Source organism: Tachypleus tridentatus, chromosome 2 (assembly GCF_004210375.1).
Source record: "Tachypleus tridentatus isolate NWPU-2018 chromosome 2, ASM421037v1, whole genome shotgun sequence".
NCBI lineage: Eukaryota > Metazoa > Arthropoda > Merostomata > Xiphosura > Limulidae > Tachypleus > Tachypleus tridentatus.
This window is the reverse complement of record NC_134826.1, coordinates 35,334,909-35,361,980: the sequence shown is the minus strand read 5'-3', so window position 1 is coordinate 35,361,980 and position 27,072 is coordinate 35,334,909. Positions and strand designations below refer to the sequence as shown.

Here is a 27,072-nt window from a genome sequence, read left to right as displayed (position 1 = left end):
TCTTTGAGAAGTCTGCTCGAGTTCCTCCGCCGAATTGCTTTGAAATTGATTCAGTCAGGTTCTTCCAACAACATGTGACACCAGACAGACGAGTATGCAACTCTGTTTTATACAGTGTGATTTTATTTTTGATGAACCCGTAAAACACTGAATGGCTTCTTAAGGTATTCTAGAAAAATACTTGATGGTAATTTGTTGACTAAATTAATGGAGTTTCATACGTTGTTATTTATTCATTTTCAAAATTTGTAAAAAGTTTTCGTGGAGTACTTAAGAGGTATACAAACCCCCTGTTTGAAGTTTTATTTATATTGGCATTTTCCAATCTATGATAAAAGTCCTGAATTTAAAATATTTTAAGTAATCGAGTTCAGCTTTACACAATTTGGAAAATATAAAAGTGTTTTAAAACTTGTAATACTATAGTCAGCAGATAAAAAAATATGTTGTTTTCAGATAGCTGGTTTGAAGAAAAAGACTATTTTTCGAAAAGAAAAATTGTCATGAGTTTTGTTTAATAATACATCGCTTTAGGGATACCGTAGTGCTGCCCGTGGGAGTTACGAGTCTTGTACATAATTGGAAGATTAATTCGTGCAAAAGCTGTGAGTGAATTTACAAAATAATTATAAAAAAAACAGTGTGATAATGGAAGTGAACATTAATTATCAGAGTATCCCGTCACCATCAAAATTATACAAAATAACGATAAATCTAATAAATATGCTTCTTGATGTGTGTGTGTGTTTCCTTATAGCAAAACCACATCGGGCTGTCTGCTGTGTCCACCGAGGGAAATCGAACGCCTGATTTTAGCGTTGTACCAGCTGCGGACGCTTCTTGACGTAGGCTTCCTCAAAATAGCCTTTCTCTCACGATACTGAATGTCCATAAGGAAGTTAACATGTTTGTTTTTATCGACAGAGGCCCGGCATGGCCAAGTGGTTAGGGCGCTCCACTCGTATTCTGAGGTTCGTGAGTTCCAATCTTGGCACACCAAACATGCTCGCCCTTTCAGCCGTAGGGGCGTTATAACCTAACATTCAATCCCACTATTCGTTGGTATGAGAATACCCCAAGAGTTGGCGGTAGGCGTGATGGCTAGCTGCCTTCCCTCTAGTCTTAAACTGCTATTTTAGGGACGGCTAGTGCAGATAATCCTCGTGCAGCTTTAAGCGAAATAAAAAAAAACAACAGAACTTTATCGAGGGATAAGCAAAGTACTTTTATTTCAGCTGTCCTCCGCTAGGACAGCGGTAAGTCTTATGATTTATAATACTAAAATCAGGGGTTCAATTCCCCTCGGTGGACACAGCAGATAACCCGACATGGTTTGGCTATAAGAAAAACACAATAATATTATGTCAGCTTCCACGTTTTAAAAATATAAGATTTTGTCCAGAAACCTGAAGGGGGGGGGCAAATGCGACTCAATGATTAGTATGCTAGATTGTGAAACCGAGATTCAGTGGTTCGCGTCCCGTTACTACTATCCCCGGCAAAAAAAAATATCACACTCCGTAGTTTGGAGTCCTGGATTTGTTATAAGAGTAGCTACTGGTCAAACCCATCAATTCAGTCTGACAAGAGAAACCTAGTGGTAGTGTTGATCTATTGCTTCAAAATTAATGGCGACTAGCACAGATAATCCACGTGTAGCTTAACGCTAATCCATCAGACAAACAAACTTAAAACATGGCTACCGGATAAAAATGTAATTTGTAGAAAACAGTTTGGTGCACTTCTTGTATAAACTAAGACTGAGACAAGTTGCGATATACGTTGTTATGATTTACTTACTTTAAAGTCTTCATTCTGTTTATTTGATGTATTAACTTATTAGTCAAACATTTCAAACAAATTAACTTTATTCAGTATTGAATTTGGTGTTTGTGTTTAAGGAGGAAAATATAAAATCAGCAGTTATCGAAAATAATGTGCTGATACCTATTGCTGGATATCTTTTCATGTGATAATATAAAATCAGACCATACACTCGAAAATAATGTGCTGATACCTATTGCTAGATATCTTTTCATGTGATATTTCCTGTTGCTGTATGTTATAAAACTTCAGACCATACACTCGAAAATAATGTGCTGATACCTATTGCTAGATATCTTTTCATGTGATATTTCCTGTTGCTGTATGTTATAAAACTTCAGACCATACACATATATTTGTACATATTTAATGCCTACTTAAATTTACAAGTAATAAAACAAACAAAGAGCACAAACTCCCATACGGGCTTGGCATGACCAGGTGGTTAGGGCGCTTGATTCGCAATCTGAGGATCGCGGGTTCAAATCCCCATCCTACCAAAGAAGTTTATCCTTTCAAATGTGTAGCGTTATAATGTGACAGTCAATCCCACTAAAGAATAGGCCAATAGTTGGCGGTGGGTGGCGGTAGTTAACTATGTTCCCTCTAGTGTGTTAAATGTTTATTACTGGGTGTTTCCGCAACATTGAAGTTACTTTCCTGTCAACAGTGACCCGTTGTTCTAATTATTGGATGAATACAGCTTCCATTAATTAACGCTGAGCTGGTTTCTCTTTATTTCTACATATAAATATATATGACCTATTGCTTAAGTACCTTAATTTGTTACTAGATTTACATTGTAGCAGTTCACCGGTGTGTTATAAACTAGTATACAAATTTACAACGCGGTAATTTTGGATTTGGTTCCTCACGGAGGACAAAGTATAGATAGTCCATCATATAGGTCAGTGCCAAAAAGAAACATTACAGATATACTGGCTAAACGACAAAGATCAACTGTTTTTCTTCTTTTCAAATTTCATGATCTTTCATTCTATTATTGAAAATGTCAGTTGTTCGTGTTTATGAAGTTATCAGATTTTTACAAAATTTAACTGTTTTGGAGTTTTACCGAATTTGACAAAATACCTAAAACTGAATCCTAAATAATTGACTTATTAAATCATTGAGATTCAGTGTTTTAAATAAGTGTAATGTATTCGTGTATGATTAACAAAGTAATTGTAACTACACTGTTTACGAAATACTGCTTTTATCATGATTCTGGAACGCACTTGAGAAACAATGGTTTGTATGGTATAACAAACCAACGTAGAGAATGATATAAGGAACTTGAGTATTTTCATTTACTTTGTATAGCTTACAATAACATTTCCCTGTAAACTCTGCAGTTTTGGACCTGAATTAAGGAGTAGGCAGTACGTTTAAGATAATTACACTTCCAAGTTGCTGCACACATTATTTATGAATTGAAAAGTTATTTAAAGACCAGAAAATTGTTAGGCACTAGTACCGAATTACACAGATTTTCATCTAAGAATGCTTGACACCAGAGCATTATCTTGTCCATTCTATCTGAAAACGGCTAACAACGAGTACATATTAGCAAGAAAAGTGTCCACACGTGGACAGTAGCGATGTTAATGACGTGGATAACAGTTTGCAGCTGGCCATACAGAGTAAAGATTTTTCAAGTTTCTGACCAAGTGTTGCAACGGGCAAAACTTTCATTGACCATCTGCCCCATAAGCAAGTAGAGACTTGGCCCAATTAAAATACGATCAGCCATTATAGAACCACGCTTTTGCTGGTAGAGGTCTCAGATGAAACGACCATTGGATTCGTTCGTGCTAAACTTGAGCAAAATAAATGTGAACAAAAGATTTATAACACGGACAACACCTACATCGGTATGCACATTGTGGTGGTAAAGTAGAAGATGGCACACGCCCCCTTAGTGGCTAAAAGAAAGGTCATTTGTCCGGTAGGTAGGACACAGCTGGTGCTGAAACCAGCTAAATCTCTCTGTTAATGTTAGAAGTTGGAACATGGGGAGAAACTCTCATTATCACGGGTGTTGAAGTTGGTACACACGCAGGAAACAGACATAGAGAGAGAGAGAGATTTGAAGGAAATTAGTACTCATCTGTTAAAGCGCGCATGCTATTTGAGAAGAGGATTAGCGGTGGGAATTTCAAGTGATTAATTAGAAAGAAGAATTAAAAGATTCCCTGCATAGCATGTGGTTAGCGATACATGAAATGTGAGAAACACTGTGCGTTTAGTGTTAGGAATTTCGAAAACGTTGACATTGTGACACTGAGGAAATGAAATTAAAGTTTCAGTGTGTCGTGTTTTTGTCGATTCAACTCTAAATAAGGTTTATGGAAATTGTTGTTTATTATTTTGTGTTATATTTTATACAAACTGTCAGATATTTTGTATACATGTATATTATATATACATACAAATTTTCAATTTTTAAAATTGGTCATTTTGATATTCTGGGAAATTGATTAATTGCAAATATTTGTTTTTATTTGCAGTTAAGCACAAAGCTACATAATGAGCTATCTGTGCCCTGTCCACCATGGATATTAAAAACCGGTTTTTAACATTGTAAGTCCACAGACATTTCACTGTGCCACTGAGAGGCAATTGGAAATAGATAGTTAAAATATTTCCCAGAGATAAATCCTACAAATCTAATAGTTATTTTCATTTCAATGTTCATTTCGCTTAACTATCCAATCAATAGATTTTCTATCTTATGGTTTAATTAGTAAACTTTTAGAGAAACGAAATTTCACCAGTAATTTGACAATGTATGTTTTTCTCTAAGCCTTTCGCATTACAACTTTATGTTTTCCGTTTGAAGGTGTACTTATAAATTGATTAACCACATACACATGCATATATATATATATATACCAACCAAGAAACACTACTAAATATATTTTATTGTTATACGTAATGTTTCTTTCTACTAAAACACTACTAAATATATTTATTATAAATAAACTGTTTTCTACTAAAACTCTTTCCTGAATATATTTTAATGTTATACAGAAACTCTTTGTTTCTTTCTACTACTTCTTACTGTTATTCATAAACAGTTCTTATTCTAAGACACCTTACTGAATATATTTTACTAGTTTAGTTAAACTGTTTTTTATTAAAGCGCTTTACTAAATATGTGTAATGTTATACAGAAACTCTTTCTTTGTGTTAAAACACTTACTAAGTATAATTGATTGTTATACATAAACTGCTTTTTTTACAAAGCACTTGACTTAATTCACTATGTTTGTTGATTTACGATTTGTATCTATTTCTATACCTAACTAAACCATCACAATTACTTATCTACAAATGGTTTCCATGAATTGGCTAAATAACAGCTGATATCGCACTATTTCTCTTGTCATTTGTTTCATTATCTGTTGTCCTTATTACGTGATGGAACATGTTAAAGCCTTCTGTGCAATGAGATACTAACATTAGAAAAATAAATAAAAACGAAACATAAATTCCGGTGTTAATCCATATCAACTTAGTCCTTTTATATTCATCTTTTATTTTCATTATATTCGTATATTATCTGTGTGTGCTTAGTAGATACAGTTACCTTGATATGTACAAACCCATATTCTAGACTTAGATTATAGTAAAACTAAAGTTAATGTATTTTAAAATACATTGAAATATGCTGGAAGTTCAGTTATTATAATAATTAACATCATATTAACGAATGCAATGGTACAGAAAGAAATTATATTTTGCCTGATTTAAACACGTATCTAAATTAATATTTCGGGCCAGGCATGGCCAGGTGGGTTAAGGCGTTCGACTCGTAATCTAAGGGTCGCGTGTTCGAATCTCCGTCGCACCAAACATGCTCGCCCTTTCAACAGTGGGGGGGGCGTTATAACGTGACGGTTAATCCCACTATTCGTTAGTAAAAGAGTAGTCCAAGAGTTGGCGATGGTGGTGATGACTAGTTGCCTTCTCTCTAGTCTTACACTACTAAATTAGGGACGGCTAGCGCAGATAACCCTTGTGTAGCTTTGCGCGAAATATAGAAACAAACAATAAATTAATACTTACATTCAGAAACGAACAATAAATTAATATTTATATTCAGAAACAAACAATAAATTAATATTTACATTTAGAAACAAACAATAAATTAATATTTACAACCAGAAACAAACAATAAATTAATATTTACCACCAGAAACAAACAATAAATTAATATTTACATTCAGAAACAAACAAAAAATTAATATTTACACCAAAACAAACAATAAATTAATATTTACATTCAGAAACAAACAATAAATTAATATTTACTTTCCAAAATAATATTTCATAGATATGTATAAACAATGTCTGTAGAATGAAACAGTCACTGTTACGTGTAGCGAAGATTGAAAAACGAATTTTTTTATACTTGTATAAGTTGCTAAATTACTCAAAACGGATTTATATTGGGGTTTTTTTTCGAAACTATATTTGAAATAGACTTTCTATGTTAACCAGCATTGGCTTGTTTTAGTAATTTGATGTAATTTGTTTGGATTTCCTCCATTGACGTATTCATATATAATAATTTAAAATGATCTGATCCGTTTCATTCCGTTAAGAATGTAAAACTGTGTAAATCCTTCGCTTTTATTTTAAGACGGATGAAACGTCGATAAACTTGTGTAAAGAACTATTGTAAAGTATTACCTAATATTTTCGATTGTATTTAATTAGTGCACATAACATATATTTGAGATTCTATTTTACGTAAGGCCTGTGTTAGATTTCCTCCTGCACTGGTTGTTCAGACTTGTAAGGCCTGTGTTAGATTTCCTCCTACACTGGTTGTTCAGACTTGTAAGGCCTGTGTTAGATTTCCTCCTACACTGGTTATTCAGACTTAGTTACTTTTTCTCTGTGACCAAAGTATGACTATTCACAGGCGCTGGACTCGCCCTCGGAAGGGCGCGGGTTCGAATCCTCGTCACACCAAGCAATCTTGCTCTTGCAGCTGGTTGAGCGTTACAATGTGACGGTTAACCCCACTGTGCGTGAGTAGAAGAGTTGGCATTGGGCGGTGCTTATTAGCTGCCTTCCCTTTAGTCTTACACTGCCAAATTATGGACGGCTAGCGCAGATAGCCATCTTGTAGTTTCGCGCGAAATTTAAAACTGACAGCTAATCAAAATGTTACAGACATGAAGAGAAACAATCGTCCACACAAATTGTTTTTTGTTTGTTTCACCATGAGAAATTTATATCATGTACAACTAAATAAACACCACCTATTATCAGAATCTTCAGATTCTTCACTTCGAATTTTGCTCGTTATTTGCTCGAAATTCAAAAGAAACAAACAAATACTTAGTCAATACAGACAAAGAGTATGTTATCTAGCTGTTGGTGGCAGGATAAAAGTAATAAATTTTTACCACCATCAGATCGTATGTGCTCTTCGGTTCCTGTATAACTCATTTATTTGTGGCAGGCCCGGCATGGCCAAGCGTGTTAAGGCGTGCGGCTCGTAATTTGAGGGTCTTTCAGCCGTGGGGGCGTTATAATGTGATGCTCAATCCCACTATTCGTTGGTAAAAGAGTAGCCCAAGAGTTGGCGGTGTGTGGTGATGACTAGCTGCCTTCTCTCTAGTCTTACACTGCTACATTAGGGACGGTTAGCACATATAGCCCTCGAGTAGCTTTGTGCGAAATTCAAAAACAAACAAACAATTTGTGGCAAGTTAGAACAATCGACTAATCCAAATGCTTTTTCTTCGTAAAGATTCACAGCTTAAAATGATGAGAGAAAAACCCGTATGCTCGGAAATGAATTTGTGTTATTAGAATGTGGTTATCAAAAACATAGATGAGTTGTGATATTATGTACCCAAAACCTGGCGAATTATAAAGGTTTTGTCAGCTTTCTTGAACTGGCTTTAGTACTACAACTGTCAACACAGCTTGACAAGTTATAACTTTTAAGAATTATTACATATCTCTTTAAATTACCATTTGAGCCGTGGGGGCGTTATAATGTGACGAGCAATCACACTATTCGTTGGTAAAAGAATAGCCCAAGAGTTGGTGGTAGGTGGTAATGACTAGCTGCCTTCCCTCTAGTCTTACACTACTAAATTAGGAATGGCTAGCACAGATAGCCCTCGTGTAGCTTTGCGCGAAATTCAGAAACAAACAAACAAACTTTAAATTTGACTGTGTTTAAATGTGACTGTGTTTAAATGACTGTGATTTTATATGGTTCAAAATATCAATAATTTTTATTTTTATTTTCTGCTGTAATTGTTTGTAATATTCTGCTTATACTGATTTGTGTCCATCTGATGGGAAGTGAAGTCAGTCAGAGCTTCTTAAAGGACCTTAATTAATATTATTAGGCTTCTGATGTACATTTCTTTCTGTGACAAGTATCCTCAGTAGACAGTTGATATCTCACTTAGTAGCTATGACGTCAGATGTACCTATCTGGCTTATTTTTAGTTACCTATGCTTATTTATCTATTTTTATGTGGTAAACGAAATGTCTCATGTTTATCTTTCGTGCGCCATCTAAACTTGTTTTTAATTACAAGAGTAGCTGGAGACAAAATATTCAAAAAATCCAGGTTGATGGCTGTCTTGCATCACAGATCTGTTAATAACAGTAATGGCACAAAGTTACCTGTGAAGCGGGAAACACATCTCGAAAAGAGTTAAGGAAATAAAATTATAAAAGTAAATATCTATTAATAAAAAATTGAAGTTAACATTTTGAAACATTATAATTCTGCAGTGTATAGCTAAATCAGCTGCTTTTGAAATATCTGTGGTTGATGTCGTTTGGAAAATAAAGAAGGATTCATAATTTGTTAAAGTAAGTTACTGTAAGATAATTGTTTTTATGGGTGGTGTGAGAAAATTAGCGTGATAGAGTATTGTTATTCGTACAAGGAATCCAACTTCATGTTTGAAGCGATTCTATTAGAATGCTAATTCGATAAAACAACGATTTTATCCTAAGAAACGTTTATCTTCTTCTAGACAGTTAATTTTGTAAATTCTTTATTTTATTTAACTTTAATTTTGAGAAATGTGGTAAAAAATACATTTGTGCACAGAAATACTTTGTTATTATCTATTTTATGGTTTTCTGTTTATTTTGAGTAACAGAAAAAAAACATTTCTGAACGCAATGATTTTTTTTTTCAAGGGTTACTGAGAGTTGAAGGCTATACAGTTGACCTGTTGTTGGGCGAAAGGTATTGTCGTTCCAAAATATGGAACATATAGTGTGGTTGACGTATTACTAAACTAGTAGCTTAGCCAGCCACAGATGTTGGTTTGTGAAATTACTTGCTCTTTTTATACGTAGCGAAAGAATATTCCAAGTTGTTCCATGTGAAGCAAAGACTTCATATCGAATGTGCTGACCTACTTTATCCACTGTGTATATGTGACAGTTAGATTGTTCTTTCAACTCAGTTGTTTTAAATTATCCAGTTTTTTCTTGAGGAGTTATAGATTACATTAGCAATCTACGACTTTCGCTATTTATTCCATAATACATATCCGGTATTTTGAAATATTTCATTCAGTATGAGTTCGGGTATTAAAGGACAAAGAAAGCACGAGGTTTCTTTCTCAGTCCATGCCACTTGTCTCTGACATAACCTTTATTCCATTCTGTGTGAACTGAGGTATTTTCACAGCGACAACAGAAACCCAAGGTATTCGTTATTTATTCTGTAACTCAAGGAGCAAATAACGAGCAAAATTTGATGTGAAAATTGTGAAATTTCTCTTGCTTACCAATAATCACTACTCTAATAACTTTTAACGTATTCTGTTGTCGAATTATTTCGTTTTATTTCACTTGAACCAAATATCAGGTTATTTTTACATTTCTGATAATATATGCTGTTTAATTACTTCTACATAATATTAAATTTCTCATAGTGAAACAAAAAAATAAGAATATTTATGTGGATGATTGTTTCTCTTCATGTCTGTAACATTTTGATTAGCTGGCAGTTTATCTTGTTTTTGGTGATAATACAATTAAATAGAAGCAGTATTTTACTAACACTACCGTAATGGTAGGACTGACATGGACGTGGGTTAAGTCACTCGACTCGTAATCTGACGGTCGCGGGTTCGAATTCCCGTCACACCAAATATGCTTGCCCTTATAGCCGTGGGGGCGTTATATTGTTCCGGTTAATCTCATTATACGTTGGTAAAAGAGTTGCCCAAGAGTTGGCAGTGAGTGGTGATGACTAGCTGCCTTCCCTCTAGTTTTACATTGCTAAATCAGGGACGGCTAACGCAGATGGTCTTCGTGTAGCTTTGCGCGAAATTTAAAAAAAAACAACAAAAAAACACTCGAGTGTTCTTTATTTCGTCCATTTCCATTTGATATAACTATTATTTCGTGTTTATGTATGTGTTATTTAACATGTTTATTTAGCTTTAAAATCTCAGTTAAAGTAGATGTTTTATTGTTGTTCTTTAACTTGTCGCGTGACTCTTGGTTAAATAGAGTTTAATTTTTATGAAAGTTAGTTTTAAAGTTTACAAATTCTGTACGTTTAATTTCGTTATTAACTAATTTTCTGATTGAATTTAAAGTGATGGAGAAGGTTATTTATGTATGCTAGCAGTGAAAGCCTGTAAATGGTCTCAACTTTAAAAGAAAATTTTGGTTATCTAGTTGTTTTTGAGTTTTATCAGACTTACATCTTTTTACTTTAATCTCCAAGCAACTGGCTATTTTTCTTCTCTATAGAATCAAGATAGTTGTTCTATAGTGTACGATAATTTTCTTTCGATTGTTAACAATGAAAGAGGCAACCAAGAAAATAAGTTCTTCTCTATTTTAAAATGTGGTTTATTTTTTAAGTGACAAGATGACAAAGTTCTCCCAAGTAAATCTTCGCCCTGCAATTTTATAAGGTGCAGTGCTTTAGACTCTAGCTTGATCTTTTCCAAGATGTGGCTTCAGATTAGGATAGTAACGAACCAAAAGTAACATTTGTCGTTGGAACGGGCTCTTAATTGAAAAACTGTGTTCTTGCGTTTTTCTTTTCGGGCGATCTCCTGTGTACATTGAGAGGAATCGAACCCCTGATTTTAACGTTGTAAATCCGTAGAGTTACCGCTGTACCATCGGGGGACTAATTGAAATATATATTAGACATAAGTTTACTGCAAGCAAAAATATGTTATATATGCACTGGACTACACATTCCATTTGGATAGCTATTTTTCACCTATAAAGTTGAGTGTTTAATATCCATGACCTGTATAAGGAACAATTTGTAGTTATTTCTAACTTATAATTTCTACCTAGTCAGAAATGGATATATGCTAATAATTTCTAAAGGCGACACTGGAAAGTATGCTCTCTAGTAAACAACAACATAAAAAAATAAGCTTTGTAATTTCAAATTCGTTCTTGGACAGGAATGAAAGGTCCTTACTTTCAGCTTACTTACATTTCGTCTTGTGGCTTACCATTCTCTACTTTAGTTAGCCAAAATTAGTATCGACTTGATAATTTCAGTTTCGAGAAGTTCAAAAATATAATTCCAAATTAAAGATGATTTCAGTTGTTTTATTTAACTGTTCGTTATGCTGTATTCACGTCAGTAATGCTTTATAACTAAATGTATAAGTTTATCTCGTTCATGCGCGTGATTAAGAAGAAACTGAAATTTGAAATGTGCATATATCATCGTGATATTTTAAACATCCGTATATCGAATGTTGAAACTTATTGGCCCGGCATGGCCAAGCGTGTTAAGGTGTGCGACTCGTAATCGGAGGTCGCGGGTTCGCATCCCCGTCGCGCCAAACATGCTCGTCCTCCCAGCCATGAGGGCGTTATAATGTTACGGTCAATCCCACTATTCGTTGGTAAAAGAATAGCCCAACAGTTGGCGGTGGGTGGTGATGACTAGCTGCCTTCCCTCTAGTCTTACACTGCTAAATTAGGGACGGCTAGCACAGATAGCCCTCGAGTAACTTTGTGCGAAATTTAAAAAAAAAATGTTGCAACTTATCTGCTACCATTATTAACTCTTATTTTTATAAAGTATTTTTAGATTTGCTATCGGCTACAGCCACTAAAACTAATGCTTTGTTACCAACTTATATAAATATAACTTAGTTACTCGAATTTATAATATTCGGAAATATCTAATAAGAAGAATTACAATATATATATTGTTAAGTTCATGATGATGGGTTATATACTTTTAATTTTAAAACTGGTTCACTTATGCTCACATCTTCTGATATGTACATCTTAATTAAATGTATCGTTGTTTTCATGAAGTAAGGTGAAATCCCTCTATGCTGTGAATTAGCCAATATGTGAGAATGTAATACCATTCTTAACGCGTACACTAGGTGTTTTCAATTAATTTAAAATTTGATTTCAAGAAGCATTTCAATAAGATTTTACTAACTGGTTGAACTTGAGTTTCTAAATGAGCGAACTCAGTCTGCCTCTCTTGTTTCATTGCAGAGTATCAGAGTCGCAATGAACACCAGAGGGCAGGAGCTACTAAAGGCAGGAGACGGGCACATCCCCTGTGAGTCCTTTTTTTTTCGTATTCTTCGTAATTAACGCCCCATTTTATAATAATTCTTATTATTGTGGCTTTATGTTTGTTTTATTTTTAATCGTAAATTACTTTTATTCTGCATGTAATGGTAGCTAGTATATTTCACGAACAGAGACCGCTATTGATAAAAATGGGAACGCCTGACTCTTAAATCGTGTTCTGTAGATTTCTATATTTCTTTTTGTATGAAAGTTTTGCAATGGTTTAAGTGATTCTTCAGATGTGCAAAACAGTGAAAGTTTTTTCCAAAGGACTTACAAGCAGTTTATTTAAAAATCAGTTATTTAATATATTACCAGTGTAAGGAGTTAATCTCATTTTGTCCTGTTTCTTTTTTTTTTAAAAAAAAAAGGGACTTGTTTAGTTTGTACATATTCGAGCGTTTCGGATTTGAAGTTCAAAGTCAATTTATGTTTTACGTTTATTCCTTTAGTTTCGCAAATTTCTTTTACCTCGATAGAACAAATACGTTCATGTGTAATTTATCAAACTCCACTGAAAACGGGTTTTTACTTTGAGCTGGGCAATTTGAAAAGTAGTTAAAAATGAATTGATTTTTTGAATTTCTGTGTTATCCAATAATTCACGTAATAAGTCTAGTTATCATAACGAATAATTTAATTGTTTATCCGAATGGCTAACAATTTCCATTTACAAAGGCAATATAATACACAATTTTCCAGTTTTACGGCTATGTGAATGTTTTAAAGAATAATGACCTCTTATTTGTCCCCTACACTAAACCCTGCTGAGAGAAACAATTGAGTGGTTGTATTTCAGAGGTCAAGTTAATATGGTGTAAACAAGTTATGTATTCCTGTCCTGTCTAAACAGACTGTCATGGTGGTGTTTCAAAACGTATAGGACGTTCTCTTCATCAACATGTTTCTAAAGCAAGCGTTTCAATCAAATGATTTATTCTTTACAAATGTTAGTCCAATCAGTTAATACCTAAGCTGTGTCAAACAGTCAGTAATTTTATTAACTATGTGTTTAGTTAGGCAATTTCACATACACATATGCACACATATATGTTGTACACATTATTTTGGGCCCGGCATGGCCAAGCATGTTAAGGCGTGCGACTCGTAAACTTAGGGTCGCGGGTTCGCATCCCCGTCGCGCCAAACTAGCTCGCCCTTTCAGCCGTGGGGGCGGTATAGTGTGACGGTCAATCCCACTATTCGTTGGTAAAAGAGTAGCCCAAGAGTTGGCGGTGGGTGGTGATGACTAGCTGCCTTCCCTCTAGTCTTACACTGCTAAATTAGGGAAGGCTAGCACAGATAGCCCTCGAGTAGCTTTGTGCAAAATTAAAAAAACAAACAAACAACACATTATTTTTACACACATAAAAATATACACTCGCTTTCATTAAATTGAATGAATCCACTTTAAAGGTAGAAAAAATATGAAACTTAAAAGTCAATGTAAGGCTTACAATACACAAACGATGTTGTAGTCATTTTATTTACAACGATTGTTATGGATACGATTCTGTTTGACAACATACATTAAATGTGACAAAGGAAAAGTGTGTTTCGGATTTTATGACAGCTAAAACAAGAGAACGAATATTATTTTCATACCTATATTTCTTTTAAGATGGATAAGAATTCTTTTTGTGGTTTAGCGTTTCTTTAGGGTACGAAGTAAACATGTGTGTATTTATAAGCAAATTCGATGCAACTTGAAAACTATGGACATACGAAAAACTGGTAAGATCAGAGGAATTACTGTGATATAGGATACGTAGAAGCGATCAGTGAAATACTGGAGAGTTTAATATCGTTTGTCAGTCAATCAAAGATGTTGGTGGACTCAGACTGACTGCTGGCCGCCTAGCTGATAACTACGGATTTAGTATTAAGTCTATGTCCCTCTCCATTGTCATAATATCCAATTGTTGTTAGTTGATACAGTTTTTTTCTGACATATACTGAACAGCTAGACCACGGTCTATGAACATGTCACAAAATTTCTGTGGAAAGCAACGAATTGTGAGGTTCAGTGCGGCTTAACTTTATTTTTGTTATTTTCTTTACTTTGACATTTTTATAGCTATATTGACTATGCATTTAAAAACTGAATTTAAAATGTCTCTAGTAAGACAAGAAAAATGTCAGATAAACCGGAAAAGTTTACGAATTATTCATCTTAAGGTCTTTATGTAAGTTACGAAAGTTAAGAAGCTGTATTTTTTTCGAACTTGATGATAAAAATCTTGCAAAATATAGTTGAAGTCGTAGGTGGATAACTTGTCTTTTAAGAGGTATGAGCTTTGGGCATAGGTTTTCAGTTTAGAATACTTATTTTGAATATTTCGTAACTAGTTTGTTATCTGTGTGAGTGTGTCTTATCTTGCTCTCTGGGGTTTCATACAAACGTACAATTGTGGGTCACGTGAGCTACATTATCAAAGATTTCCAGAGGGACATTTAGACATGCGATACTCTCGTTATCAACTGTTGTCGGTGACATCGCTTGGTCGTCGTTCAGACCTGTTCCTACTAATGTAGAAAATTAGCTTTAAAATTCGTTTTGTTCCGTATGGAATTCATTAAGTACAGAAGATTGAGCACTTTGATAACGGACTGCATGTTTATTGAAATTCTAGAAGCTTCGTAAACGAACAATATTTCTTTAATGTGTAACGTTGCTGGTTGGCAAAGAAAATATTGTATTATTTTGATATGTTTATATATATATATATATTTGCCAAAAACAAATGTCGTAAAAATATCTAATTATGCATATAATATATACTATAACCCGAATATTTTCTCTACCTGACAACAGGACTGTACGAACTGTATAAATTAAATTGAAAGTATAATATGCTATTCAATTTAGCGAAACAAAGTAATCAATAAATTACTTTAAGGACTATTAAAACACTCAAAAGCGCAAAACATTCTGGACTAGAAACTCGATTTTTATTTTATTTTGACAAAATTCTTACTGACACATATTTTAACCCTGCTAGTGACTTATTCACCCATGATCTTAACGCAGGATTCCCTGGTAAATAGAGTGTAAACGCCATGAATTTTTTAATAAGCTTATATCGAATTTTCTTTTTATCTACGACTTAATTGTTCAACAGATAAATTCGTGGTGTTAAAATGTTGCGTAAGTGCATTGTGAATACTATAACATTTCCGTAAATCATCGCAACGCTCGTTTGATATTTTCCTATGTAACACCCGTTTTGTTTTGTTTTACGAATCGTTTCATATGATAAAGTAAGACCTTTTAATTTTAATATGACAAAAAAGAACCTTTAACGGTACACATCACATAAAAGTAATTAATTTCTAGATAGGAGAAATGAAACTGAGATGAATGTGTGTACACATCATTAAAGGTTGGGTTTTAATTTCACATAAAGCTACCCGAGGACTATCTGCGCTAGCTATCTCTAATTTTGCAGTGTAAGAAAGTAGCTGGGGATCGCTACCCACCGCCAAGTCTTGGGCTACTATATTGCCAACGAATAGTAGGATTGACCGTGATGTTATAATGTTCCCACGGCTAAAAGGGCGAATATGTTTGATATGACGAGGAATCGAACTCGGGATCCTCAGAGTAGGAGTCGAGTGCCTTAACTACTTGGCCACACCGAGCCGCCTCGTGAAAGATTGAGTGTGATATAATTCTAAGATCTTGTGACTAAAACCTACATGTAAAGTATACAACTAAGCCTCAGTTACATAGCTATTCCAAATCCAATTCATTCTGCCCAAACTAGAACTTAATTATTTTTTACAAAAAAAATTAGAATGCATATTAGAAACCTTAATAATAGCTAATTGAACTTCTTTTGTAATTAAGAATCACCAGGCGATCTGCATGACTTGTAGATTTGTGCATTACTTGTGACTTTTCTAAACCACCGAGTTGAGGCCATAAACGAACTAACTGTTCTAAAATTTCTAATTATTTATTATCTATTAAATAATTTTCGTATTTTTAAACATAAGAAGGAGTAAATTAGTTCATGTTTAATTTGTAATACTTTTTCTTTAGTTTACGCTTTGTGTCATATTTCCAGGTAACAATTATATAGAGTTTATTTTTTCTTGAAACTCCATACTTCATTATGTTCTTTAAAACTTCTGAAAATCATTTCATGACGACTTGTACTTAGAAATATTCCTTTGTATATTTATTCAAGCATTTTCTTAAGAATTCATTGAACAGTCTATATCAATATTTTAAAGTTTGCTCTTCTGTTTATTAAAAGACATTTAATCAACAAATTGTTTGTCAGATTTTAACTTTTTTTCCATTTTCTGGGGAAGACTGTGGCTATCTATTACATTTTTGAAACCTCTACCCCGTTTATTGTTTAGGAAACAACATTTATAACATATTTCCTATCCCTAGTTTAAATAACAATATCTCAGGTGAACTGCAAATAGTGCACATGTATATCACATAACTTCACAATGCTATGCTTTCAAGAAAGGATGGAGTATATATTTGAATATAGCTGTGAGTGCGTTATAGAAATGCCAATCAGTCCTGTTATTCTGTTCAAAGAACTAGACAATGCATCTGTTACGGTGAGTGTTGCTGACTGACTTCCAAAGCTTCCCTTGAGTAGTATTTGAAAACTAGAGACGTCTATATCTAACTCCTCACAAAAAATCTCTGAAGGGGCCTTTTTAACCTGCCCCCAGTGGCTCAGCGGTATGTCTGCGGACTTCCAACTCTAAAAACCGGGTTTCGATACCCGTGATGGGCAGAGCACAGATAACCCATTGTGTAACTATATGCTTAATTCAAAACAACAACACCAACATTTTAACCTCAGAGCGTATAATTCTTATTCACCATACATTTAATTTTGAAATGGATGTCATTCCCCTGAATGACGCTCCCAACGAACGACAATCGTACTTTCTGGAATTAATGACATAAATTGATGAATATCAGAACATATCAAAACACAGTTCTTGTTAATGGAGATCACACCACACTACTTGTTGAAAACATTGGAATTAATGACATAAATTGATGAATATCAGAACATATCAAAACACAGTTCTTGTTAATGGAGATCACACCACACTACTTGTTGAAAACATTGGAATTAATGACATAAATTGATGAATATCAGAACATATCAAAACACAGTTCTTGTTAATGGAGATCACACCACACTACTTGTTGAAAACATTGGAATTAATGACATAAATTGATGAATATCAGAACATATCAAAACACAGTTCTTGTTAATGGAGATCACACCACACTACTTGTTGAAAACATTGGAATTAATGACATAAATTGATGAATATCAGAACATATCAAAACACAGTTCTTGTTAATGGAGATCACACCACACTACTTGTTGAAAACATTGGAATTAATGACATAAATTGATGAATATCAGAACATATCAAAACACAGTTCTTGTTAATGGAGATCACACCACACTACTTGTTGAAAACATTGGAATTAATGACATAAATTGATGAATATCAGAACATATCAAAACACAGTTCTTGTTAATGGAGATCACACCACACTACTTGTTGAAAACATATTAGGAACGCATCTGTTGTCTTAATTTCTGCATAGATCAGCTAATCTACTTTCATGAAAGTATTTATTATAATCGCTCATTTTACCTGTAATTTCAGAAACTTCAGCAATTTAGTGACTTAAGTTTAAACTACACGTTACTTTTTGGTCTGGCCCGGCATGACTAGGTGGTTAGGACGCTCTACTCGTAATCTGAGGGGCTAGGGTTCGAATCCCCGTTACACCAAACATGCTCGCCCTTTTAGCCGTGAGGGCGTTATAATGTGACGGTCAATTCCGCCACTTGTGGGTAAAAGAGTAGCCCTAGAGTTGGCGGTGGGTGGTGATGACTAGCAGCATTCCCTCTAGTCTTACACTGCTAAATTAGGGACGTCTAGTGCAGATAGCCATTACGTAGCTTTGCGCAAAATTAAAAAAAACAAACAGAAAAGCATACTTTATGGCTACAGAGCTGTAGCTAGATACATCTTGTTTCTGTTTACGTTTGTTTGTTTCGTTCATTTCCACGAAAAGTCTAGATGAGAGTTGTCTACGCTAGCTGTCAATAATATAGAAATGACAGACAAGAGAAAAGCCAACCAGGCATCACCACCAACCGCCAACTCTTGGGCTGTGCTTTAGACCAATGAGTGGGATTTGATCATTAATTTTATAGCACACTCGTATCCTCAAAATTTTAAACGCAATTTTCTTTTCTATTTTTCGATAACGAAATGCAAACCCTGGAACATGATATCTACAGTACGGTAGGGTAACTTTTAGCCGTTCACGCTTTAAGTTTCATTAAAAAAAAAAGTTCGTTTAACGAAGTCAAATACTATAAGCCTAATTCTAAGCAGTGCTAATGTCACAATCCTATGTTTGGAAATTGGAAGTTGGTGGTTTAAAAAACAACTAAAATTACTGACGTTTACAAGTAATTTTATTCGCAATTGACGTATGGAAAACTAGGCAGCAGCGAAAAAATTCCGTTGAATGTTAAGTAAATACTCGGGGAAATAAAAGTTTGAATAATTTAATATACGTGTGGACTTATTATAATTGAGAAAAAACATGAACACCTTCGAATTCATTAGGAATTCAGAGCGGCTTCCGTCTCACCTGTTCTTGTCAAACAAATCCTCACGTATGCCAGACCCATACGTTTAATAACTACTACGTAGTTCTCGGGCAACAAAACTTTGGTTTAGGATTAACTGTCCAATAAGTTTTAAGTATTTTACTTTCATCACTTGTGCTGACAGTTGTAAGAGCGAAAACAATTAGTAAGACTCGTAATTGTCGAAGGTTCTGAGTATAAAATAAACTTACAGAAAAGTAAAACATTGAAATCAATTTAGATATGATATATGGTAAAAAAGACCTTTGAGTGGTTATTTGACATCATTGTTATCGCGTTTCTGCTACTTCATCGTTGATGTTACTAATTAAGACGACGGAATGGATCTCAGTCCATGTTGATAGCCACATTTGAAGATGAAGATATACAGAACTTCTAGTTTCACAGTGAGATAATTGTAAGCGACAGAGGTTACTAAATGTATTTTTAATGGCAAAATGAGACGAGAGATATCGACGGGCCAGTACACGTGTTCTGTATGCCACAACAAGTGTCCCCGAGATTGAAAATGACGACTCGTTGAGAATGAGCCATTTGCCTAAAAGGCTTTTAATGCACTTCGTCGACTTCCTCTACAGTTTCGTAGATTAATTTCCATGCCATGCCACAGTCAGTTCTCTTTTCGCACGTGCGACTGCCTCGCCTTTTGCTATTTGAGGTTTCAAGTCACGTGCTGAGAAAATATATTTCCTTTCTTGCGCTTATCCATGAGTTGTTGTTTTTTTTGTTATATTATAATAAACTTTCGTCTATCGGCCCTAAAGACTAAAAGGTTTGCCACTAAGGTGGCGCTTTTGTGTCTAATTTTTCAATTTTTGTTTTTTATTTGACGGCTGAACGTTTGATGTGACTGATCTTTATAAGAGATTTAAAACTCTGCCACTGAAGCAATTGCGACAGGAAATGGATTATACAAATATAGGTAAAACAAATTATTTAGTATTCATTAAAGTGGAAATGTCTTTCTAAGAAGCATCATCATGTTTCATTTATTTGTGTTGAATAGAGTCACATTTTAAGACAACCATCCTCAAAGACTAAGTTTAAATATTTTATATTTTGTTACCTTAAAAAGCCTTTTAAGGAATTGCGGCGCACTTAGGAAGCTCCACAACCTTCAGTTGCTTAAAAGACTATTAATTTAATTGTTCATAAAGTACTAGCATGCCCTGAAACCTTTATCACACATTAGTACGCTTTATATGTGTAATGATGTCATTTGTTTCAAATTTCTGTAACATTCCGCCATGATTTGTTTTCTTTTTTCAAAGTTTTTGAGTGGTGATTCGTTTTCTTATCCATAAATATCGTAGTATGCAATATAGATGCATTGTTACCCGAATCTTACCTTGCTGTTTTTTTTCTCCTTCACTCTTTCTTTGATTTTTTTTTTCTTTTTCCTCACGTTGACATTTGCAAACCTGTATGAATTTAAACAATACGTTTACAACAAATGCTTCACATTATGGGATAAACTATTTACTATCTGAAGACCTCACCACTGAGTTCCCGGATGTGCCTAACCATTTGAACTCGCACGTTCGAGCCGATAAATTAAATAATGCCTTTCGGCACATTGAAATAAACCATATTCAGAATTCACCCGAGAGTGGCTTTACTAATTATTAATCAGATATTTGAGGCAGTTAAAGAAACTAGACCCCGCGTGTGTGAAATCTTTGTAATGTATACCATATTTCATAACTTCATTATGTTATTTCACCTGAGGTCTCTACACCCTTTAATTGAAACGGCTGTCTTCAAACAAGTATATACATGTATTTACTAATATGTTGTAGAGGCCCTCTTTCTGCTTCAAAGTTGTTCGCAGCCTCCAGGAAGTTACACCTATGTTGTTTGATCATACGTCTTCGTAATTTACTTTTAGTCTAGAATCTCTCTTAAACAGAAACACTTCGTGTGAAACTTAGCTCTCCAACTACAACTTAAACTTTTGGATGTTATATGACTAAACTTCTACAAAGACATGACTTGTTAGAATTTCGGTATTGGTCGTAAAGTAAATTAAGAAATATTTATTTTGCTAAGCCACTTTTACGTCATAGGTTTTAGCACTAAACAGCTCAGAAATCTTTTATGACGAAGATTGTTCGTAAGTACTTTGCTTGAAATACTAGTGTAAAGTGATATTTATTTTGAATTTAAACAATTAGGACACTGTTATTAATGACCTCCTTTATAGGATTTGTTCAGTATCAACACTTTAAAGGGACTGGAATTTACAACGTGAATGCGATTTTGTGCACGCAGAGGTCAGAGACCTCTATAATTCTTTCTATAATCATCCCTAATATTGCAGCTCTTACTATTGAGAAGGTAACATTTAGAAGGCAGTCAAATCAAACAGCAGTATCCGCCACTAAAACAGCTTTGTCTGACTGTTTGAATCGAATAACGAGATTGACCATCGTTTTAGTAACGCATCCACATCTGAAAGAACAGAATGTTTTGAGCGACTTCGCGACGCAAACCTTGAAACTTATGTAACACAACCTAACGTGTTAACCACATGGCTATGCCCAGCCTAAATGTTTTTTCTATATGTATTCCACTTCTCTTATCCTTTAGAAGTGAGGAAAAAAAAAGAGGCGTAAAAATTATTTCGGTTTCTTTTACGTTCAGGCACAGTAATAATTATAATTTATTGTGCGTGAAACCGCAATAAAAAATTAAGGCTTAAATTAGATATAAATATATAGATAATTTCCCTTTTTTGCGTCAGCTGTAACCGTTACTACACAAAACCATAAAAATAATGATATGTATGCTTAAATATATATTTACGTGCTATATAGAACAAGGTTGTTTGTTTGATTGTTTTTAAATTTCGCAAAAGTTACATGAGGGTTATCTGCGTTAGCCGTCCGTAATTCTGCAGTGTATGATTAGCCAACTCCTCGTGGGCTACTCTTTTACTTATGAGTAGGAGAAGTGACCGTGACATTATAATGTCCCCATGGCGTAACAGATATTTGAACCCGCAACGTTCGAATTACGAGTAAAGCGTCCTACCCACTTACGAGTAGGAGAAGTGACTGTGACATTATAATGTCCCCATGGCATAACAGATATTTGAACCCGCAACGTTCGAATTACGAGTAAAGCGTCCTACCCACTTAACCATGCCGGGCCTTAGAACACTTGCACAAACATATTACCGGATTTTTGTAACTTGTGATTATAAAGAACTGAGTAGAAACTCTCTTTGTGTATCGACAGAGGAAGACGAAGAAGTATTATTGAGGTGCTACGGAAGTGCTGAGTCAGTACGATCCGACGTAGTACAATACAAATCAAAATCTGGTACACCTAACATGGAACAGAGAGATAGTGAATGTGCTTGTCAAGTGCTTCTTGTTTTCTCACGTTTGTTATACAACGATTTTTTTATTTCTCTTATTAATCTTCGGAATGACTTTATTTTTTCTCCATTCTTGAGTATATTTATTGATTGTTGAGTGAAGATTATGTAATGATATCACTGTACGTAAACAACTTGAAAAAATAAAGCATACGTCATAAACTCGTTTGTTTGTTTTTAATTTCGCACAAAGATACTCGAGGGCTATCTGTGCTAGTCGACCCTAATTTAGCAGTGTAAGACTAGAGAGAAGGCAGCTAGTCATCACCACCCACCGCCAACTCTTGGACTACTCTTTTACCAACTAATAGTGGAATTGACCGTCACATTATAACGCCCCCACGGCTGAAAGGGCGAGCATGTTTGGCGCGACGGGATGCGAACCCGCGACCCTCAGATTACGAGTCGCACGCCTTAACACGCTTGGCCATGCCGGGCCCAAACGTCATAACTCACAAATGATTAGCGGAAGGGGAAAATAAAACTACAATTATATAACATTTTTCCCCCTTTTGTTGTATCTCTTTCCCTGCACTGTTCAGCTTCTGAATAAAATATGCATTTTCCTGTTCAAAAATAAAATTCCTTAATAAAACTTCAACATAAAATTAAACTATTTAACAACAGCAATAGCTTATATAATGATAGCGTAGCGGTGTAAATAGACACTAAACACTTAAGATTTATTTAAAATATTATTCATACTTTGAAAGATTTTATATGTCAACCTTGTCAGTATTTTGTCTCTTAGTATGTGTTATATGGCCTGATATTACAAATATTCAACCAAAATTTTATTGTATTAATAAAGCTTTAAATTCTTTTTTACCCAATTAATAAACGACATGAAAAATCTGTCCTTCCTTAATGAAATTTGTATCTCTTGTTAAGTGGCGTATAATTAATTACGTTTTTACTTTTAGCGCGCCAGGTTGAGGATCGCAGGGTCCAGGGTTCGAGCCATTACCTATTAGTACCTTAAACAAGTGAAAGACATTTCTATTATTTAGCTGAAAAAGCCATTAAAACACTTTTAGCAGAAAGTGTAACCAATTGGCTGTCTTTCCCCTAGGCAAAAATTTAAGAACGACCGTACCTTACTTAACCTTGGGAATATCTAACCAAACCTTTAGTTCACAACTCATATAAGGTACTGTCCAAGTTGACTATTCCAATTTTATGATCTTACTATCTTACCTTCAATATGAATAACTTTTGTTTCCTTATTTTCAAGTTAAAGATACTTTCTTGACAGTTTCGTGTGTTTAATTTTAATGTTCTTCTATTTCATTTTGCATACAGTTTTGCACGTGCATAATATAAACTCCATAAATCATAGAAACTACAAAGAAGATTATTATAGAAAGTTAACTGCAATAACTCATAAAACTCCAAGTTCTGGAAACTGAATTATAGTCTCTGCTGAAAGTATAACTTGAACTAATTTATCGCTGAGATATACAGAAATTTTACTAGTAAAACTGATAATATGAAGTCTGAATACCAACATCGAAAATTAGTAGATTGTTGGTGACATAAACACAATTCTTACCACGGAAACAAATGACCCGTTCCTATATTTTTACTTTGTAATTCCTAATTTTATACTAGCTATTGTCTACTTTGTTAGAAATTGTACAACAATACTTAGTTAATTTATTTCCAACTTCCAGCAAACTTACATTAATATCCGTGTTCATTAATATAGAAATATTACCAGCTAACTATCAGAAAAAAATATATTACCTACTACTTATCACAGTTAATATAGAATGCAAACGACCAGGCATCTTTAAGAGAAAAGTCATTTTTTAATCATGAAATTAAAAGGAAAACATATATATACGAAAGTTGAGAACAGTTTTTATCGCTTAGTACAAAAACAACAAACTTTGACCAATTTTGAAATTTTGTTTCCCACATAAAAACTAATACAGTGAAGCCTGTCTAAGCCGAAAACTGCATAGGGCAGAAATCTATAAAAGTCGGAAAATATAAACATTTTGCAGCATCAATCATCTTAAGATTTCTTTTATAAAAGGCCCTCTATATGGCGGAACATGCATAACGTAGACAGAAAACTGTCTTTCACCTATCTCCTCTATCATCAATTAGGATTCGAATCGCCGGGAAGCGGAAAAATGTTTTTGATTAAATATTAATTTCTTACCTAATTAATAATTTCGTTAACTATTAATAAATTCTTGTTTATTTAATAATTTATTTAAATATCAATAAATTATCAGATATTTTGTTACAGTAAATATTAGTTAAATATATTCTGTTCTTTTTTCTGACGTCATTATTCCAGAGGTCTGTATTCAAAAGAACGATTGACTGTACTTTTGGTCACATTTGATGAAGGAAAACTAGAGAAACCATGGATAATAAGTAAAAGTGGAAATATGCGCTGTTTCAAAAATTTAAGGAAGAATCAACTTCCTGTGGAATGGAGAGTGAATAATAAAATTACATGCAATTAAGGAAGTGCATGTTCACTATGTCTAAGCCAGAAAACCTGTTTAAGCCAGAAATTGTATTAGGTCCCGTGTCATTCCGCCTCAGACAGGTATTACTGTGTATATGTTGTTGTCTTTTGTATGCTGAGTACATAATAGCCGCCACGTTCTTATTGTTGCTAATAACGTGAACGAAATTTCAAAATAAAGAGAAATTTGTACCATGCAACTAATCTATTTGCTGGTTTATTTACGTTTATTACGTTTATGGTTAATTTCAAACATTTCAAATATATATCATAATGATATGTAGATAACGCAAAAACCGTTACAAGAGAACGTTGTAATGGACAGTGCAATGCTGTATTAGTTTCCGTTATTAAACATGTGATCGGAAACATATTCAAAATTGAATTATAGTTTTGGACAGATTGTAAAATGTTAAATAAAATAAAAAGATCCTTTGCCCATTTAATGCCGGAAGCGGATTTGAAAGAATGAAGTTGTGGGTGCTTTAAAAGAGTGACAGTCAATCCTTGTACCAGTGGATGCTGCTATAGGCTGCCTTTTATCTTTTCAATACTTCAAAATTAGGGACGGTCATACATGAAACTTGGGGTTCTCTGATCTCGCTATTCAGTCCAACGCTAAAATCTAGGGTTCGATTCTCTGTGATGAATACATCAAATAGCTTAATGTAACTTTGCTCTAAAACAAAGCTGAAAACACCAATATCGTTTAATGTGTACCGTGATAATATATAACAACATTAACACCTTGTAACATAATAATTTCATTTAGCAGATTTTTGACAAGATAAACATTATTTTAGTGGAGTTGTTTATGGAAAACATTTTCCTCAAACTGTGTGATAAAGTCAAACTTCAAACTATGTGTCTGTGCTTTCAACAAAATCCATTAGACATTACTTATGTCGGTAGCCCTTAAGCTTGAGGCTGATACTGTCTTTTGCAGCAAACCCAGATGTCACTTAAATTGTTTCATATTGATTTAATAGCATAAACTGTTTAACTGTGTCTATTTTTTCAGTTATCATTGAAGCGAGTTTTAATCTTCCAAAGCAGTTTTGTTCAGGGAAATTCATTTATAAAGTAACGGGCCGGGTGTAGCTATTGGTTAACATATTTGAGCTGTGATTCCGAGGGCTCAGGGTTCGTTTTTTGTTGCCTCAAAAATGCACTCCGCTCTTTGGGATATCAAGTGCACTATAAAAGTAACAGCGAAGTCCCATTATTTAAATTCAGTAACAAGTGCTGTTTATTACACAGTTCCTGGCCAAGCATGGCCAGGAAATTAGGGTGCTCGACTCGCAACCTGAGGTTCACAGTTTCGAATCCCCATCACACCAAACAAGCTCGCCCTTTCAGCCGTAGGGGGGCGTTATTATGTGACAGTCAGTCCCACTATGCGTTGGTAAAAGAGTAGCCTAATAATTGGCTGTGGGTGGTGCTTGCTAGCTCCCTTCCCACTAGTCTTACATTGCTAAGTTAGGAACGGCTAGCGCAGATATTCTTGCGTGAATTTCCAAACAAACAAACAAAATGATATTTTCCTCATATTTAATAGTTAAAAATTAAGTAGTATTATATACAGACAGCCACGGTCGCGTGTTGGAATCCCTGTCACATCAAACATGCTCACCTTTTCAGAGGTGGGGGCGTTATATAGTAACGGTCAATCTCACTATTCGTTGGTAAAAGAGTATTCCAAGAGTTGGAGATGGATGGTGATGACTAGCTGCCTTCCCTCTAAACTTGCACTCCTGAATTAGGAGCGGCTAAGCGCAGATAACCCTCGTGTAGCTTTACGCGAAATTCAAAACAAACAAACAATACACACAACCCTTGTGTAGCTTTGCGCGAAAATTCTAAATAAGCATACAGTTACAGCGCAATGTCTTAAATTTCACTGTAACTTGAAATAATTCGCGTTAACTGTTGACGCGAATTATTTGTTTAAAAATCATTTTATTATTGAGTGCCATCTATGTAACCTACATGAAACCACTTTAAACTAAAGTGTTAAAAATAAAACTCAGTTATTTACAAATTGAATAGTTATCTATTAATAGACATGTAGATGTAATCATCCTTGGAAATGTAT

General features: G+C 34.3%; 1 protein-coding gene across 4 annotated transcripts in view; it reads left to right on the top strand.

The window, feature by feature from the left end:
* The window catches only part of LOC143240908 (one cut domain family member 2-like), a 233,387-nt gene that overhangs the window by 191,639 nt on the left and 14,676 nt on the right, over nucleotides 1-27,072 (top strand). For 2 of the 4 annotated variants that reach the window (XM_076484169.1, XM_076484162.1), the window contains one exon: nucleotides 12,338-12,404. The exons of the other annotated variants lie outside the window; for them this stretch is intronic. In XM_076484169.1, coding sequence (XP_076340284.1) covers nucleotides 12,338-12,404 — 67 coding nt within the window. The remainder of the gene's footprint in view (nucleotides 1-12,337; nucleotides 12,405-27,072) is intronic. 4 annotated transcript variants of the gene reach the window in all.